General features: G+C 35.9%; 1 protein-coding gene across 6 annotated transcripts in view; it reads left to right on the forward strand.

Moving 5' to 3' along the window:
• Positions 1 to 18,291, forward strand: part of IFT80 (intraflagellar transport 80) — a 99,304-nt gene extending 81,013 nt beyond the window's left edge. For 5 of the 6 annotated variants that reach the window (XM_006190435.3, XM_032485259.1, XM_032485279.1 and 2 more), the window contains 3 exons: positions 86 to 258; positions 9,714 to 9,837; positions 17,851 to 18,291. In XM_006190435.3, coding sequence (XP_006190497.2) covers positions 86 to 258; positions 9,714 to 9,837; positions 17,851 to 17,961 — 408 coding nt within the window. In that variant the 3' untranslated portion in view covers positions 17,962 to 18,291. Of the gene's footprint in view, positions 1 to 85; positions 259 to 9,713; positions 9,838 to 17,850 lie in introns of those variants that run through there. The other variant, XM_032485268.1, reaches the window with a different exon arrangement.
• Positions 18,292 to 18,505: the final 214 nt, after the last annotated feature.

Raw genomic sequence — 18,505 nt, forward strand, 5'->3', positions numbered from 1 at the left:
TGTGTATATGTTTGTGTGTTTTTCTTATCATAATTTATTACATTGCTATCACTATCCCCTACCAATATATTTTTCTTTTTTTTAGATTGATAAGGTTCAATACATCAATTCTATAAAAGATCTTCCATCTAAAGAATCAAAAATGGCCCACATATTAATGTTTAGTGGGAACATACAGGAGGCTGAAATGGTACTTCTGCAGGCTGGCCTTGTTTATCAAGCAATTCAGATCAATATTAATCTCTACAATTGGGAAAGGTAATAAATGTTTTTCATCAATTCCAAAACCTGATTGGTCTTAATGTATTCTTCTATCTACCACTTAGTAAATTACATTTTCTACTGTACTTAATAGTTTCCTAACATCATAGAAGAATTTATTCAAATTTATATTTATATTTGTGAGTAGTTTGTCATTAAAGATTTTTGCCTTTTCTGAATTGTGATTGATTACAAGTTGTGTCTGAAGAAGAAAAGAGAGTCTAGGATGTCTCCAAAATTTCTGATTTCAGTAACTGGATAGATGGTAGTACGAATATTAGCAGATTTGGAAGGGATGTTGGATTTGAAATATTTGTGATACGTGATAGATACATGAAGAGATATGTGATAATAGTTGATTATTGGACCTGAAGCTCAAGAAAGATTTGAACTAGACATGTAGATTTAGGAGTCATCAGCAGATGGATGGTGGTTGAACCAGAGAATGGGTACAATTGCCAGGGAAATTGTGGAGTGGTAAGACATCACCTGCATTTATGGGATGGATGAAAAAAGAGAAATCCACTGAAAGATTGGGATAAAGCAGACATACAGGCAGAGAGAGGAGCCAAGAGAGATTTGTGAAGCTAAGAAAGAAATAAGAAAAGAATTGTAACAAGCAGTGGTCAGTAACCTTCCCGGCTAGGTTAGGCCTTGGGACAGATTGCTTTCTGAGACTGAGTGGCAGGCTGGTCTCCTGTATGACATATTAGGTTTCTCTACTCATTCTTGCAGGTATGTATCTCTCAGTGAACAAGGCTGTAGGGCTTATATACATCTGAAGTTATATGTTATAAAGTTGGCATGTTGATTTTTCCAGGTTCGAAATGTCTTTCATCATCTTTGTCTCTCTCTGGACTCAAAATTAACCCATAAATATTTCAATTACAGGCCCCTTACTAGTAATTCCCTTAGATTAGAATTTTTATAGATATCCTTCTCCTTGAACAGAAGTAACAAAAATGGCATATAGTTACTTTTGTCATGGACATACTATTTTCTCCCTTTATTTAAATTAATTAATTTTGTATTGAAGTATATTTGACTTACAAAATTGAATTAGTTTCAGGTGTACAGCAAAGTGATTCAGTTATATATATATTCTTTTTCAGATTCTTTTCCATTATAGGTTATTACAAGATATTGAATATAGTTTCCTGTGCTTACAGTAGGTCCTTGTTGTTTATCTATTTTATATGTAGTAGTGTGTATCTGTTAATCCCAAAAATCCTAATTTATCCCCCTTTTGGTAACCATGGTTTGTTTTCTATGTCTGTGAGTCTATTTCTGATTTGTAAACATTTGTATCGTAATTCTCTAAAGATAAATCTAATTTATACAGTAATGAGCTATGCTCTTCATACAATTAAGCCACTCTGTTTCTATCTTTTATTTACACAAATTCATTGTCATTGTTTACCTCTGCAAAGAATCATGAAAGATGTTTTTAGTTCTACGAACATGAATAGGCCATTATCCTTGTCTTCAATTTATTCATAATTCATAAATTTTAAACTAGTTTGGAAAGAGACAGTATGAATAATATTTTTTAAACTCTATCTTAAATAACTAACAGAAAACTGTATATATCATTACAGAGCTATGAGTTCCGTAAGAAATAGAGAAGAATAGTGCTTACAGCATATTTTCAACCAATGTTTTTGAGAAAATACGTTGATAAATGTTAGACATTGCTATTTATATAGCACTCTGAACACTGTACAATATAACAAACACTTAAACAAATTTTATTTTAAAGAGCTTACAACCAACTTAGGAATTCCATTTTATTGTCATTAATAATAGTGACGCTACTGTTTATTGAGTGCTTATGACATGTCAGGAATTGGATTAAACAATTTTCATGTATCATCTATTTGGTCATTACAACATTTTACAAATGAGGAGGTTGAGGGTTACTCATAAATAAGCAGCAGATAAAAGATTTGAACCTGAGCCTTCCAATATCAGGGGACCTGAATTTCTTAGTATCACCAAACAATTAAATATGTACTGCTGGTACCACTACTTACACTGTTTTATTGGATTGCTGTTTATCTCTTTCATTATTTATGTTCGTAAATATATCATTTTCCCCCTTTCAGACTGTACACTTCTCGAAGGACATCTTATATTATCTATACATAGTAGGTACTTAATATTCATGTTCTTAATCTTCATGCAATACTTTTAATCATTTTGCAGTGTACTTCCTCTGCAAACATTGGATGTAGATACATAGTGCGTAAGTGTCCGAGCAGGACAATGAAGCAATTTGCCTCTGATGGCTTCTACTGATAGCCTGTAATACAGCCGTCTGAACATTTCCTGTATCTCCTTGACCTAAGTGAAAATCACCTCTTTCCAGAGAACATTCCTTCCCTACCAGTCCTCTCAAATGGAGTCAGTTTATTCTCTCCAACTCTACATTCCTTATGTCTGGATGTGAGTGCAGTTGGTGTCCTTTTTGCCCCCCACATCTTTACTTCTCTTGTAAAAACCCTGTTCCTTTGAGACTGATGTCATGTGACCATACTTATTCTCTGCTGTTAACTTCAAATCCTCCTTACTATCTTTACATCCTTCTCTCTGTGCTCTTCTTCCCTTCTCTCCAATTTTCATCAGATGACCTTGCCTTAAGATATTAGCTCTCAGGGAGAGGGAAAAGAAAAGAGGCAAAGAGGATGTAATGGGGAAAAAGAACAAACACTGGGTGCTCCTCTGTTCCTCCTAGTTACCTGGCATCTCCTTTTCTTGTGCTTCTTGCTTTTCAGTCCAGACTATGATTCAATGGGTTGGTCAAATGCTGGTAGACTTATACACCTGCTTGATAAGTTGATAAAGGCCGAGGAGCATTGTTCAAGGGTTCAGATTACCATTTACACACTTAAGACTCCCAGATATGCATCTCTCTTCCCGCTCTGTCCTGCCTGTATTTGCTTCCAGAACCCAGTTATCCACCTGCCTACTCAACATTTTCATTGGATGTCTTATTTGTTTTGAGTTCAAATTTACATTTATTTTCTCATAAACTTGGTTCTCTTCCAAAGATAATCTATCTTATCTTTTCAGTCTGCCCCAAGCTGGAGATTTAGGAGTTACTTTTGACATTTTCCTTACCTTCCTTCCCCACAACCCCAATAACTAACCATATTCTCTCCCAGATACCTCTGACACTTGTCTGCTTCTTCACTCCCAGCCCCCTTGTCTAAGCTGATCCACGTTTTTCTTGGTATAACATCATCACTGATCTCTCTGCATCTACTTTGTCCTTTGCCTATCCATTCTTCACATGGTAGTCTTAATGATCTTTTCACAATGGAAATCTGATCATATTATTCTCGATCCCTGACTCACTTAAATGAAACCCATAATTTCCCATCACTTTAAGCATAAATATCAAGGACTGGATAAGAAATGACTTAAAATCATCAGCAGATGTGATTATAATTGCTAAAAAACTCTTAAGAAACTCTTATGTATTGTCTTCATTTATATATTTGACAGATATTTCTGAAACCAGTTGGAATATTTGTTCCTACTGCATATTCATTCATTGAGCAAATATTTATTGAGTGTCTGCCATACTTATTTAGATATTACATGGAGATTTCCTTAAAACAACAACAATTACAGTCTTTTAGTGAAATGTCTAGTCATTTTTAATGACTTGTTCAAAAGGGCTGCTGAATGGGACAAGGACAAATGTGGTGGTTAGGATTAGGGTCCTTGGAATCAGACGTAGGTTTGATTTTTAGTTCTGCACTTACTAACTCTGTGATTTTGGATAGGTTACTGAGGCTCTGTAAGCCTTAGTTTCCTTATGTTTAAAATGGTGATAATAACAAAAACCACTTGTTTGTTGTCAGGATTAAGTAAAAGAGTGTGTGAGAATCTCTTAGCATACTGCCTGCCACATAATAAACCTTCAATAAGTGGTAGATATTGTTCATTCTTTATTTATTGAGTGTCTCTAGTGTGTCAGGTTTTAGGACATTGAGGAGACAGCAATGAACAAAACCAACAATGTTCTGTGATAACAATTTTGATTCTAAATGATATGGCTAATATAAAAATTAGAGGTAAGAGGGATGGATATTTGGACCCAATGTAAGAATCAATTTATAACAACATAATTCAAAGAATGGCCTGCTTAGAGAGTAGAATAATCCCTATCTGCAAACATATTCAAACATAGAATGAATGATAAAATTATGGGATTGGTTGATTAATTAATTAATAGACTTCTTGCATGCCTATTTGTGTAGATGGTGGTCTTTTAAAAAGATCTGATTTTTTTCTCCACGTGTATTTCCCTTTCCTCCTGGGAGTGAGTAAGTAATCATTCTCATAAAGTAAGACTTCCAGAACTGGTTTATATTATCAAATAGTGTTTTGGGGTTTTGTTTTTTTGTTTGTTTGTTTTTTCCTGTTTTTTAATTTTGTGTGTCGTGTATATTCCAGGAAAGTCTGGCAGAGCTTGAATTTGTCTGTGTCTTTTAGCAGCAGGGTAAGCCCACATTTGGTATTGTTGCCAAAACACGGCCTCCGTTCTCCATTTACTGAATTAAGACTCAAGGACAGAGTTTTGGATGAAGTAGAAAAAGACAGCTTTATTTCTTTGCCAGGCAAAGGAGGTCACAGTGGGCTAATGCTTCTAAGACTGTGAGCCTGCTGGGGAGAGAAGGCAGGGGGGTTTCATAGTAAAAGTACAGAAGTTCAAGGGGTGGAGCTAGGTTCCATAGAGATGGCATATAGGGTAATAAATTGTTGCAAAGTTGTTCTTATTTTTGCAGATGCAGTGGTCCCCTTCCCTCTGCTGGGTATGAAGCTCTCTTCCGGCTTTGGGAATTTTCTAATATCCTTGTGCCTAGAACAAAGGGTGCTTAGAAAGAGAGTTTGTGGAAAGGTGGTCTAGAGAAAAACTTGTGCAGTTTATAGTCAGGTTGATAAATAATTCTAGCATTTTAGGCAGGCTGAGGCCTGGAACCTTCTGCTGTAGGCTGAGAGCTGCACCTTGAACAACAGGATACAAGGAAACCATAAGGGGCTAAAAATAAGTACAAATGTGCAGTTAGGGCAAGTTATGAACAACAAGATGCACAAAACACCCAATTGCTATTTCTGAGGTGTCAGGGTCAAGAGGAGGGCACTGAGGTCAAGAGGAAGGCATGGGGAGGGGCAAGAGGAAGGCATGGGGGGCAAGAGCAGGGCACTGAGCATGATCTGTGCACACAGCACCACAAGGGGGTTGGGCGGACCACCCAAGCCTCCTCATCTCCAGCCTAACCCTGGTCAGCAAGAGCCTGAGAAAAACCCTTTAAACCATTATACAGTTAAGCAGTTACAAACACCATTACAGATATCAGGTGGTCACCAATGACAATAGGGTCCTGCTTAGTTATAGTAACTGTGTAGACCACTACACAGATCTGTGTAGATCTGTACTAAATGGTCAATTTTTTGTGTGGGGAGAAGAGAGGGTGGTGATTAAGCTGTCTGACAATTTGGATTTGTTGAGTTTTGATTACCTTTATCTATCCAGTTCATGAGGGATATATAGGTGTGAATTTTGGAAGAGGTCCTAGACATTGAGGGAAAGCTACTGAGGAAATTATCAGCCTTTGGGGTAATTGAGGTCATGAGTATGGCTAAGATTACCTACAGGAATTTAAAGAATGAAAAAGAAAAGAGGGCAGCAGGCAGATTCTCTTGATAGTCAACACGTTATGGTCTGGTTGAAGAGGAGGATTCAGCAAAAGAGATCAGGTGGGATCAAAAAAGATGGAATTTTAAAAGTATTTATTTATAGAAAATTTCAAACATATACAAAAATAGAACAGTATCCCCATCACTCAGCTTTAACAGTTATCAATTTGTGAATAATCTCTACTCCCCATGATTTTTTGAAAACAGATGCCAGTGATATCATTTTATCTATGTATCTCACTATGTATCTCAAATTTTTTAAAAATCCAGCTACAATATCATGATCACACTTTAAAAAGTTAACAAGTAATTGTATTCAAGGTTCTTAGTTCTCCAATTGTCTCATAAATGCTTTTTTTTGTTTGTTTGAGTCAGGATCCGAAAAAGATCCATACATTGTGATTGGTTGATACATTGTTAAGTTTCCTTTACTCTGTAGGTTCTCCTAGTTCTTTTTTATGTTTTCTTGCAATTTTGCCATTGCTGGAACTGGGCCTGTAAAACTTCTCATAGTCTGGACTTGGTTGATTTCGTCTTTGTGGTGTATTTAACATGTCTCTCTCCCCCCTGAATTAGCTGTGAATTGGTGTTGAATGTAGAAAATTTAGATTTAGGTTTAATTTTTTTTTCTTTTTGTAAAGGATCTGTCAGAATTGGTGTTATGTATATTTGCATAATAACTGGTTGTCTAATTGTCTATCTTTTGTGATGTTAGCAGCCATTGATAGTCATTGCCCATATCCTTTAATCAATTATGGTGATATTCTTTTTTTTTTTTTAACATTTTTTTATTGAGTTATAGTCATTTTACAATGTTGTGTCAAATTCCAGTGTAGAACACAATTTTTCAGTTATACATGAACATACATATATTCATTGTCACATGTTTTTCACTGTGAGCTACCACAATTATGGTGATATTCTGATTCTATCCTTCCAGAACTCTAGAAGGATAGAATTTAAATATCAGATGACAAATGTGTTAGATTGCTTTATGATCCCTGAATTTCTGTATTCCCCATTTGTTTGAATCCTTTAGAAGGGAACAGATTTTACTTTGTTAATATGTGTTATTCTGTTTAAGAAGCATAGTCTTGCTGGTTTGTGCTTCTCTCATTTATATTTGAATTTGAAAATTGCCTGCAACCTAATAAGATGCAGCCGTTGAAGAGCTGTAGATACACAAGTTGTCTGCTTGACATTCACACTGGACATTTGGTGGTAGTCTTTTTTCAAAAACTAAAGTTAAGAAATGAGAAACTCCAAGCATGCATATTGATCCTTTATGTAAATATTAATAAAAATAGTTTCTCTACTTATACCAGTTATATAAAGTGATTTTGTTTCATTCAAGTTATGCAAAAAATTATACTTTGAAGTTATAACATCTTTTTATATAACTTCCTTCTATTTAAAATCAGAGAGGATACATGGATTTTTTCCAGCCCCATAATCTAATGTTACATTTGTTTGCTTGCCAAATAACCATTTTAAAGCTTGAGACATACTGTCCCCATAAGTCTTATATAATTTGGAGTGAATTCCCTCCTAAATGTGGTAGAGAAACTTTTTTTGCCCAGTGTGTGCTTTTAAAGAACATTTAAAATAGCACATATCATTTGAGTGTTTTCCTTTCCTTTCCATTGCTCTTCAGTCAGATAATTAATATATATTTTATACTACTAATAATAGATAATACTTATTATCTAATATCTAAATGCAGGATTAGACATCATATTCTAGCCTTTCTATGTAATTAAAATGTATTGATGTCCCATAATAAGGTATCTCTTTGGAATTTTTGAAAACCCCAACCCAGAATGGATGCTAATGTATTCTCTACTTAGAACATTTCTAGTTTTGCGGATTCAAGAGCTCCTTCCTCCATCATGTACAGTCACACAGAAAGAATGGGAAATGGAACTTCTAAGGTGCCAAAGAGGTGGTTCATCAGAGTCTCCACTCACACATGCACCACAGGAATCAGAGCCTTAGGGATACACGGGGGCAGGCTATGGGAGAGGGCTAGAAGAATGAAGGCATCCTTACTTCCATTTCTTATCTTTTGAGCCTCTATGAAATGTTTTTACCTTCCCTTGTTTTCAACTTTTGTTCCTCTATCTTCTAGTCCCCCTACACCTTCTTCTGTGTACCTTCTTTTTCTCTGAAAGACTTAAAATCATAGAGGAATGAGGGAACTTTGTGAGGAGTTTGTGATGGGCAGCAAATATTGACCCTTGGATTTAGCACTGTTGTTTATACCAATATATTTTTGTAAGAAGTTGTACTGAACTTTGGCATTATCATTTGTATTATACACAGCTGACATTCGTAATTTCTTAATAAGTCTTTAAGATCTCTCTAAATTGTCTATCAATTGTCAATTAATACATACAGAATATCTAAAATACTTTTTAAAGTCACTAGTTTACATCAAACCAAAACATGCTAGGAATGAAACAGATTTTCCTACTAAAGAGTCACACTTTGCAAAAATTCTTGTCAGTAGTCAGTTTTGTCCAGTACAACAGGTTTACAATAGTTGGCTCTGATAAATCATGACTGGCTTATTCAGAAGTCATATGTCATATTCGAAAGCAAGAGGACTTGAGAAATAATGTACTTTGACTGTTATAATGACTATTTCCCATACTTTAGGACAAGATGACAGTGAACAGTGTAGGAGAGCTATACTCCACCAGATTGTTCCTGCTTCAACTAATATGAGTTATGCACAGGGTCGCAGGCTGAGATGCTGTCCAAGACTGTATGCAAAAATAGGCCTGGAACTGAGGAATAATCTTTTCATCTCCCTCCAAATTATCAATATATAGATTTTGTGTCTTTGGTGTTATACCACTGATTTTAGTAATTCATTTAGTTCTTGTTTGCTATTTAAATAAAATACTACCTTAAAAATAACTTAATTACAAATGGGGAAGGTATGGCAGTGGTAGAGTGCTTGCTTAGCATGCCCAAGGTCCTAAGTTCAACCCCCAATACCTCCATAAATAAATAAATAAATACATACATACATACATACCTAATTACCTCCCCTGTAAATAACTTAGTTACATAAATAGATATTAATTGGATTATAAAATTTAAATGGCTATTAATTTCTAAGAACCAAATGGAAAAAAGGCATTTTGTTAGATTTTTATTATCCTCAAATTTGATTTTTATAATATTTCTAATTTATTGTAGTGATAATAATGTAATGATACTGGTATTTAGTTGAATATCGAACAGAATAAATTCATTACAGGCTTAGAAACATGAGCAAGATAGTCGAACCACTTACACTGGGGAAGTTCATTCTTGAATTTTATTATGACTTCAGAGAATTTTTCAGTGAACGTTTACCGTACATACACTCTGTTTATTCACCAAAGAGAAATGAAACCCAGATCTCCGAGCTTCAGTAAATGTATAGGTTAGTGGAAAAACAGATTCATAATAATTATAATACACTGTAAGCAGGGCTGTAATAATAATATGTATAAAATGCTATGTAGCACAGATAAGATATAATGGTCGTTTATTTCTGCAAGGAGAGCTGGTCAAGGAAAAGAGGTCATATTTGGTCCAGGCCCTGAAGTATAAATAGGAATTTGCAAGATGGTTAAGGTAGGGAATATTGAGGGATGAGTGGAGGGAACAATGTGGACTTACCCCAAAACTCTACTGCCCTTAGAGGCAAACACAGCAATGCTGATAACCTATTTTATTTCTCTTTATAGGGCACTTGAATTGGCTGTAAAATATAAAACACATGTTGATACAGTTCTTGCTTACCGTCAAAAGTTTTTGGAGACATTTGGCAAACAGGAAACTAATAAACGATACCTACAGTATGCAGAAGGTGTAAGTATTATGCAGTATTTTATAATAGTGTGTATGCTTTATAAGTATATGTTATTTATCTTAATGAGACAAAATTAGAATAATTCTTACCATAATTTCTTTAAAAATTACTTCTTGCCTTTTGATATTACAGTCTTCTTTTGACTATATAATTATATTATTAAACATTTTTCTGGACTTTTATAGCCATGTTTTGATTAACTCAAGTCTGTTTTTATAATATTCGATTTATGTTAAGGTTGGGTACTGATTTTTTTAATTGAAGTATAGTTGGTTTACAATGTTGTGTTAGTTTCTGGTGTACAGCAAAGTGATTCAATTATACATATCCATATATATTCTTTTTCAGATTCTTTTCCATTATAGGTTATTACAAGATATTGAATATATTTTCCTATGCTATACAGTACATCCTTGTTGTTTATCTGTTTTATATACAGTAGTGTATATATGCTAATCCCAAATTCCCAATTTATCTCTTCCTCCTCCCCTTTCCCCCTTAGGTCACCATAGTTTTTCTATGTCTGTGAGTCTATTTCTGGTTTGTAAATAAGTTCATTTGTATCATTTATTTTGGATTCCACATACAAGTGATATTATATGAAATTTGTCATTCTCTGACTTACTTCACTTAATATGATAATCTCTAGGTCCATCCATGTTGCTGCAAATGGCATTATTTCATTCTTTTTTATGTCTGAGTAATATTCCATTGTATGCGCGCACGTGCACACGCACACACACACACACACACACACACACACACACCCCACATCTCCTTTATCCATTCATCTGTTGATGGGCATTAAGATTGCTTCCATGTCTTGGCTATTGTAAATAGTGCTGCTGTGAACATTGGGGTTGCATGTATCTTTTTGAGTTATAGTTTTATCCAGATATATGCCCAGAAGTGGGATTGCTGGATCATGTGGTAACTCTATTTTTAGTTTTTTAAGGAACCTCCTACTGTTCTCGATAGTAGCTGTACCAATTTACGTTCCTACCAACAGTATAGAAGGGTTCCTTTTTCTCCACACCCTCTCCAGCATTTATTATTTGTAGACTTTTTAATTATGGCTATTCTGACTGGTGTGAGGTGATACCTCATTGTAGTTTTGATTTGCATTCCTCTAATAATTAGCAATGTTGAGCATCTTTTCATGTGCCTGCTGGCCATCTAGACATCTTCATTGGAGAGATGTCTGTTTAGGTCTTCTGCCCATTTTTTGATTGGGTTTTTTTTTAAATGTTATTAAGCTATATGCATTGTTTCTATATTTTAGAAATTAATCCCTTGTCAGTCTCATCATTTGCAAATATTTTCTCACATTCCATAGGTTGTCTTTTCATTTTGTTTATGGTTTCCTTTGCTCTACAAAAGCTTTTAAGTTTAAGCAGGTCCCATTTGCTTGTTTTTGCTTTTATTTTCTTTATTCTAGGGGATGGATCAAAAAAAAATGTTGCTGCAACCTGTGTCAAAGATTGTTCTATGTTTTCCTCTAGGATTTTTAAGAGTATTCAGTCTTACATTAAGGTCTTTAATCCATTTTGAGTTTATTTTTGCATATGGTCTTAGAGAATGTTCTAATTTCATTCATTTACATGTAGCTGTCCAGTTTTCTCAGCACCACTTATTGAAGAGACTGTCATTTCTCCAATATATAGTCTTACCTCCTCTGTCATAGATTAATTGATCTTAAGTGTGTCAATTTATTTCTGGGCTTTCTATCCTGTTCCATTGATTTATGAGTAACTGATATTTTTAGGTAAACAATGTAAATGGCTAAGATAAAGGCTTCTAACTCCTCAATTTTGTCTCCCATCATCTGCCCTTTCTGCTCTAGGGGAAATATATAAGCACAGAGGGCACTGGCCAGAAAATGGATACTTTGTCACTTTGCAAATTCTGAGGAGCTAAGTTGCACTTGGAGAGGTGCCTAGCCTAGGTAGACTTCACAGCCTAGAACCAAAGAAGGCTAACCCTTTGCCTCTCAAGTTCCTACCAGAATTTCAGATTTTATTAATCCAGTTAGAAACAAGCCATTTTAGTACATATCAGCCCATAATGAGAGCCACAAGAGAGTTTGCCCCACCACCTAGAGCAGAAATGATCATGGCCACCTGCCCAGATCCTTCTGGACTCAGATGGCAGAAAGAGAGCTCACCTCTAGCCATGCAGATGCAACAGATTTTTAATCCCAAAACAGGGCCAGCCTTGCTCCCAGCTCTGTGGACTAGTTGATTTCCTTAGCCTTTTATTCATTCATTTATTCAAAAAATGTTTCTGAGTACTCACTTTGAGCCAGGCACTATGCTAGGTGTTGAATCAGATATGGCTTCTGTCTTCATGGAGTTTATAGACTATGTGGGAGTGCTTCTCCTTGGGGACAAAATAAAATGGAATGTTCTGATTCATCCTAGGAGGCAGAATATATCAGAGGAACCTTGGGAAGATGAAAAAAGATGTAGAGAGAAGGCACCTACTAAAGGCAACATTATCCCTTGGCCATATTTAGAATATTGAGCATCACAATTGACATTTTTGGACTTCAGAACAGTTTTCAGGGTAATGAAGCCTTTGGCCATTCTTAGTTCTGTGGTGCAACTTCATCATCTGGTTCCAGGATAGACACAAGTTGTGGGTTTCTTGGTGGAAAAAGAAGACTTTTATAGAAGATCCACAATTTTTTTTTTGTTTGATTCAGAACTGTTTACTACTGAAATGAATCCTTTAGGAGTTTGGGCTAGGAGGGCTTGGTCTACTACTAGCACAAACTCAGGGTCTCTTGGAGCTCTGAGGGCTACACTCTTAATCCACAGAATAGGACAGAGCCACCACCACTGCAGTGCTAAGCAGCCCAGGGAATCACCAGTCACCTAATCTTTTTTGTCTCAGTTTTGAAAATATGACAATATGTTACAAATGAGCAACCATCTTAAATGTACTTTATTATATAAATTTTTTTCTTTTTCTTCCCCTAGGGTTTTTTTTAAATTATTGCAGTATAGTCAATTACAATGTGTCGATTTCTGGTATACAGCATTATTATATAATTTTAAGCAGATTAATACTACTCTGCTTCCTCTTCATCATCACTGTCATCAATAATTTTTTCACTATCTTCGTATTAGGTGCTTTTCAGGACATAGAAATTTTTTTTATCTTCCCAAAAATTGTATTTCAGAGAGTAGAAATATAACATTCTTGTCTTCTTTTGCATTTTATATGTATTCAACTATTACTAAAATATCACAAGAGTAGCAGAAATGTTCCAAGTGGGATACAGAACAATAAGGCCTTTTCTGATATTTCGTTTTCTTTTCATCCTGAAAAGATATAGTTGCTGTGACTCCCTATGGCCCTTTGTTCTACTTTCCTACTTTTCTTCTTCATAAATGTAATTTGGAAGTTAACTAGAAATCACAAAGCAGTATTTTAAGCTGAAAATTATCTTTGACTTAAAAATTATCTTAGCAAAATTGTGATTTGTATAAACTCTTTGTTTCAGAATTAAGAATTGACTAGAAAAAGTTCATTTTAAAAAAAACATCGAGAAATCTTTTCTAGCTGTCTTGTGAATTCAAATGGGCTCACAATGCATAACACAGAGGTTTATAAGAAGTGAGAAGTTTGACATACACTCATATTTATGAGCCCTGAAATGTTACTTGGGCATTTCTAGTTTAAAATATGGAAATCAAGATTCATTAACAGTGTCCTGTCTCCTAAGAACACTGTTAGAGTCGTTGTACTTGGTCTACAATGGTGTTCAGTAAGTATTTGTAAAGTAATGTATGAGTCTGGCAAATAAAATCCACTTGAGGAGTACATTCAATCTATTGAATATATGCTCTGTGCAAGAAGAACATAGAAGAGCCAGGAAATGTTTAAGGCATTGCGCTATAAGAAAGGAAAAAAAAGAGTGAAAAACAGTGAGAGATTGTTAAGTGGTAGCTCATTTGCTGGGTAGTTAGTTACCTTTTATTCATTCAGTATTTATTGAGTGCCTCCTGCAGACAATTTATTCTCCTTGGTGCTTGGGCTATAATAATAAACATGGCAGACATTTACCCTCATGAAACATATTCAAATGGAGGTGACAGTTAATTATCCAGTTAATTGTTCGTTTCAGTTATGATTATTGCCCTGAAGGTAGTATACATAGTGCCATACGACTTTATGAATGGGGAACCTGACCTAGGGTAGGGGGCATCAGCAGAGATTTTTCTAAGCAAAGCAAATGATGTTTGAGCTGAGTTCTAAAGGATGAAGAGTAGAAGCTGACTGAGGGTGGGGTGGGGCATGGGGATGGACATGTTCTAAGCAGAGGGAAGGCTCTGAGGTGGGAAGGAGTAATGAGCAAAAGGGAGATGGACTTGAGGGTTTCATAGGGCAAGTTAGGTGTATTGGATTTATCCTAAGATTATCATAAAGCTGTTGAATGGAAGTAACATGATCGATTTTCCCTTTTAAAATCCCAGTTCCTGAATAGGAACAGAGACTTAGAATTTTCCACAAAATTATCTCTTTTTTTCCCTCTTTGGAAGTTGTATTCTTAGTATTTTTAGTTTTTATTTAGTTTTATTTAGTTATTCCACAAAATTATCTTGAGTAGGATTTTGTCAGTCAGTTAAAGGAAATAATAATAAGAGCAGATGCATGGGATCTTGAAAGAATGGTGAAGGTGTACAAAGGGACTGCTCTGGGTCCTGGGTCCTGGGTGGCTGGAATATTGGTGGGACCAGACATTGAAGTCTTACTAGGCTTTGTAATAGAGGCAGTGAGGAGACTTGGGGGTTTGTAGTCAAGGGAATGACTTGAAAGATAACTTCTGATAGATCGGAGGTGAGGGTGGTGACTAGGAGGCTCCTATAATAGTCTCACCAGGAGATGGAAAGGGTAGATTTCATGTAAGAAAAAATCAGCAGTAAAATTAGTAAAACATTGTGGTTGGGGGTGGAAAGAGACGTGGTGAGGTAAGGCCAGGCACTTGAGAACAACTTCAGCTTTTCTAGTGTGGGTGACTGGTAGAGGAACATGAGAACATACAAGTTTTGGACCTTTAGAGTTTGAATACGTGAGTTTGAAGTCTCTGTGGGGTGGACCCTATCTAGGTGGAGATATCTGGTGGGCAGTTGGAAATATCAAAGTGAATATCGCAGTGTATTGATGAAGGAAGAATTGGGGCTAGATAAATAAATTTATGGTCATGATCATCCAGGTATAGTTGAAGAAATCTAGGGAAAGTATGAAAAAGCTGGTTGGAACTCTAAGACTAACAGTTAAGAAGTTACCTAGGGGAAGAATATAGGAGAAAAAGAGGGGAAAAAAAAAAGACTGAGGACATTTAGAAAGGAGAGCAGAAACCAGAAGAGAGCAATGCTATACGGAGAGAGATTTTTCAAAGAGCAGTGGTCGGCGGGGCCCAGGGAGTACTCCTCCATCAGGGCCTTTTTCTTCCCTCTGTCAACATGGAGTCTCTCACTTATCTCCTTCAGGCCTTCACAGCAGCTTCTCAGGGAGGCCTTCTCTGATCTTCACTCTGTTTGAAATACACCACTATCCCTGACATTGTCTCCCTCCCCTATTTCCCATACTTTTACCACTATTATTTATCTTTGTTTATCTCTCTGTGAAGACAGTGATTTTTATTTTTTTGTTCACTGCCAAATCCCTGTGCTGAGAACAATCCTCGGCAAATGGTGAGCGTGGAATACTTGTGGAAGGAGTAACTGAGTCATACAGAGAAGGAATGTAGGAGCAGGAATTAAAACACTTGGTGGTGGTGGTAGTGAAAAGTTTCTGAAGCGTAGTGGAAACAGTGATGTTACAGTGGTCTGGGAGGAGGAGGAGAGTGGGGGATGAAAAGTAGAATGAGGGTGGTAGCTGGTAGGGAGAGAGGATGGGGGGGAGGGGTGAGGAGGAGCAGCCATTGAGGAGAAGGAAGTTGGAATAGGTAGGCAATAATTGAGGGCAGCTGTCCTAGAGGAGACGAAGATGAGATCAAGTTGGCCTGAGACAGACGGGAGAGAGATAAGGGTGGATATAGATGTACTGACTTGTGAAAGGAAGGAAATTAAGTGAATTCATGCCTCATGGCCACTGTATTCTCCATAAATTAGGAAGCTGATTTTCAGTTGAGTGTAAGAGAGATGGGGTAGAAGATGGAGAACCATTTGTTATGATTTTGAAATTCCTTCTCTGTGAATAAGAACTGACTGACTAGGGACTAGAATAAGAAGTGCCAAATAGTATTAACACTGCCTCGAGTGGAAAAGGCTGTGTTTTAGCCTAGAAGTCACTTGACAGCTGTCATGAGTACATCCTTACCTAAAACCCATGATTGAAAATACCCTATTCCAAAGACTGAATTATGAGCGGAACATTGTTCTAAAACTGGACAAATGCCAGAGTACAAGTGAAGCATTTATTTTCAGTAGGATAACTGTCCGCTGACACCCGTGGTAACAAGTAACTAATACAGATGTCATCAGTCTACTTGATGCTCTTCTGGTGCGGCAGAGCAACAGTTTGTATCATCAATATATGGTTTTATTGTGATGGATTCGAGAAACATATGTAAGCCAATTTAAGGCTGGAAGAAGGCCAAGGCATTCATCAAGCTTTGTCTTTGTCCTTGCAAATGTTTTCTTAGATGAGTGTTTCGCCATTAAAAAAATATCAAGTTCTGGCCTGATTGAAAAATGAGACTTTAAAATAATCTTAACGTTTGCTCTGCCTTCCGACGAGCTGTCACTTGCATCTTAGCACAGACATTCATCTTCTATGAGTAAGAGGGATTCTTTTAATTTATCTATTTTATGTATTATAGACAAGTATATGGAAAAGTTATCTTTAAAAAAGGTGGCCAAAAATATCCACAAATTACTTCACAGAAATTTAGAGAAGGGATATTGGAATAAAAAAAGAACCGAATACTTAATTCCACCTACTTCCAGCACAGACTAAAAGAGGCATGAAGTCCTGTTAAGGTTAAATTAGCCTCAGTTACTTAAGATAAATCCGCTCAAGCAGCAGGCAGTGCCTCAGCCTGCTTTAGTGCTGCTTATTCTGCTCAGCTCGCCTACATGGAGGCGAAAACCTAATTCACTTTTGGCTCCGTCTCAGGAGTTTGGGTTTATTTCGTAGTAAATCAGAGTTAGTTTAACCTAGGACCCATTTTTTTTCCCATGTCTTGCCTGAGAGGACACACATTTCTAAGTTAGTGATCTCTAGACCTTTTTAAAACAGTAGAATGCTTTTTCCTAAACAAATTGTTTCTAGAACTCAGGGCAGAGTCTGTTCCTAATGCAAGTCTAATGATTTAGGGAAGGGGCAGGGCTGGGTTGTGGGGGGTCAGGTGGTTGGCTGGAAACATAAAAATAGTATCACTTTTCAATTATTCTTTTTCTGTGTCTCTCAGCCTTGTTTTCCCACTACTGCCTCTAATATCATTTCATCATTGTCTTATCACTATGTCTTCATATTGTTTTAAGAGTTGTTGCAAAGGAGCCACTTTGCAGAGTATGCTCTGGGGAAGCAAGTGCTTCCCTATCTTTCTTCCTAACTAGGCTTCTGGTGGAAACCTCAGTATATAAGCAGAGAAGAGCGGATCCATTTGAAACATGGCCTGATGGCCAGAACCTGACCATTTTCTTTATTGTTTGAAGAAGAGCAGTCCACCTCTTTCTGTCCCTGAGGCACCAGAGCAGAATCTTCAGGCTCCATGGGACTGTTGCAATGTGCCTTTTATAAATAGCTAGGTTTGGGTCTGTTGTATCACAGTGAGAGTCTTTGCTTTTTATTGTGATAATTGTTCTTTTAGGTCTAATAGTCTTAATGCTATTTAATTTTTGGGGAACATTATTTCCTCTTAACTTTTCTTTCCTGCCCTCTTTTTCTCCAATGTTTTGGAAGTCGTACATTCTATTTTTGTTTACTCTTGGTTACTTTGTATTAAACAAAAATGCCATATACTATATAAGCATGTTTCTTCTTTTCTTCTACTGCAGCTCCAAATAGACTGGGAGAAAATCAAAGCTAAAATTGAGATGGAAATTACTAAAGAACGAGAGCGATCATCAAGCAGCCAGCCCAGCAAGAATTTTGGTCTAAAGTACTAAATGCCATGCTTACCCTTAAGAAGTTTTACCTTATGAAATTAATTCTGATTAACCAAGGATAAGCATGTTTTCATTGTTAAAGAATCTTTAAGTGTAAGCATTTAATGTGTATTTAATACCAAAAGTATATTCAGAAAGACTAAGCACAAAATAATTGATGTAATTTCATCTTTTATATTTTAGTTCAATAATTAGCAAAACATTCTTATATGCTTCTGATACAGCTGTGTAGTGAGGCTTACATTCTAGTTTTCTGTCCATTATTTTATCCTTGAATGTTCAGTATGAACAAATATTAATGCTGATAATAAAACACAGGATTCTTTAAAATGTCTTATTATTAATTTCTATTTGACCTCTAAATTTTAAAGTGCTCTAAAAGTTTATACAACAAAAAAAATGAAGATTGATTCATGAAAATATATTTATAATATATATAAAATATTTATGAAAATATATGAACTTGCAATGTTCATAGCAGCATTGTTCACAATAGCAAAATGGTGGACAAAAAAAAGATGTTCATCAACAGATGAATGGATAA

The sequence above is a fragment of the Camelus ferus genome, chromosome 1 (assembly GCF_009834535.1).
Source record: "Camelus ferus isolate YT-003-E chromosome 1, BCGSAC_Cfer_1.0, whole genome shotgun sequence".
Taxonomy (NCBI): domain Eukaryota; kingdom Metazoa; phylum Chordata; class Mammalia; order Artiodactyla; family Camelidae; genus Camelus; species Camelus ferus.